This window comes from Miscanthus floridulus, chromosome 4 (genome assembly GCF_019320115.1).
Source record: "Miscanthus floridulus cultivar M001 chromosome 4, ASM1932011v1, whole genome shotgun sequence".
Lineage (NCBI taxonomy): Eukaryota > Viridiplantae > Streptophyta > Magnoliopsida > Poales > Poaceae > Miscanthus > Miscanthus floridulus.
In genome coordinates, this window is record NC_089583.1 from 29713065 (window position 1) to 29714472 (window position 1408).

Sequence of the window (1408 nt, forward strand, 5' to 3'; positions counted from 1 at the left end):
TTGATATAATTGCTAAGCATGGTGAGCTTACACTTGTTTTATATTCAATGAAAAATCTTGAATGGGTAATAGACAACACTTATGAAGAGTTTCCAGAGGATGTCCAGGACTACTAGATTGATGTTCACCAGTTGGAGTCCCTGTGGTAGTTTAGGCTTAGATTTCCGCTTTGTGTAATAACTGTTGCCAATGAGCAAGACTATGTGATAACAGCATGATGAGATATGTGATGTAATAAAGTACTTTACTTTGATATTATTACAATTTGATGGTATATATGTGTTTGGACATCCTAGGGCGCACATATATGAGTACTTGATTTTGCTATGCAAAATTGGGTGCGACAAATTGGTATCAAAGCTATAACTAACTGTAGGACGATCAACCTAGTTAGAAATGGACGTTTTTAGGATCACATTATCTTTATTTTGCTACCATTAATTTACTATAAATTTTTTTGCTTATATTCTATCTTTTATCTGTTGCAAAAATTATCTTATTCTAATACTCAACCTTTTCAATCTTATAGATGGCCCGCACCAAGTTGACACCCCGCAAGCGTACCATTGTTGTGCCAACAAGGAGGACGAGGTTCACGCACACTTGGTGGAGGCTCTGAGGAGCATGGAGGAGGAACCGCCTATGGAGGTGCCCATGGAGGAACCTCTGGATGACCAGATGGAGGGTGAACCCGTGGATGAAGAGACTGAAGAGGGGCCCATGTATAAGGAGCCCATAGAGATAGAGGAATCTGAGGAGGAACGCATGGAGGGAGATGAACAGGGGGGTCAGGATGGTGACCCTAATGATGGTGATGATTCTGACAACTCTGATTCGGATGATGGGGGTAATGATGGTGGTGATGGACATGGTGGAGATGATAGTGGAGATGATGGTGGTGATGGTGATGGAGATGGGGGACACGGTGGAAATGATGGTGATGATTACCATGATGCACTGCTGGCTCAGGGGTGGACTACGGAGATCCACTATGATTTGTAGGGAGATGCCTACTACCACCCCAAGCTTCTCTCCCTTGTACGTCGCTACCACACCAGATGCACCGTGCAGTACAGGACGGAGCATTGGACGCACCCCGACTACAACGGCTTTTGGGAGACAGAGGTGTACATCCGCGAAGGGACTCGGGTGCGCTACATCCACCATGCCATCACTGCATGGATCACACGTGCAGCCGCCATCCGGGATCCTGCTCGATAGGCGTTGGTGGTCAATCGTTATCTTCCCCGCCGTCGGAGCGGCCAATCCACCTGCAACATCACTACACCACTTGGGGAGGAGAACCATAGGCTTAGGCCTACCCTAATGAGCTTGGCCCAGACCAACACCGACTTGGATGAAACCTTGGATGAGCTAGATGTCATGGGGAAGGCCTACCTGCAGCTAG

At 46.7% G+C, this 1408-nt stretch overlaps 1 protein-coding gene across 1 annotated transcript; it reads left to right on the top strand.

The window, feature by feature from the left end:
* The first annotated feature begins 642 nt into the window (after positions 1–642).
* LOC136548327 (uncharacterized) lies at positions 643–1002 on the top strand. Its single transcript, XM_066539895.1, has one exon. It carries the CDS (start codon positions 643–645, stop codon positions 1000–1002), a length of 360 nt encoding a protein of 119 aa, XP_066395992.1.
* Positions 1003–1408: the final 406 nt, after the last annotated feature.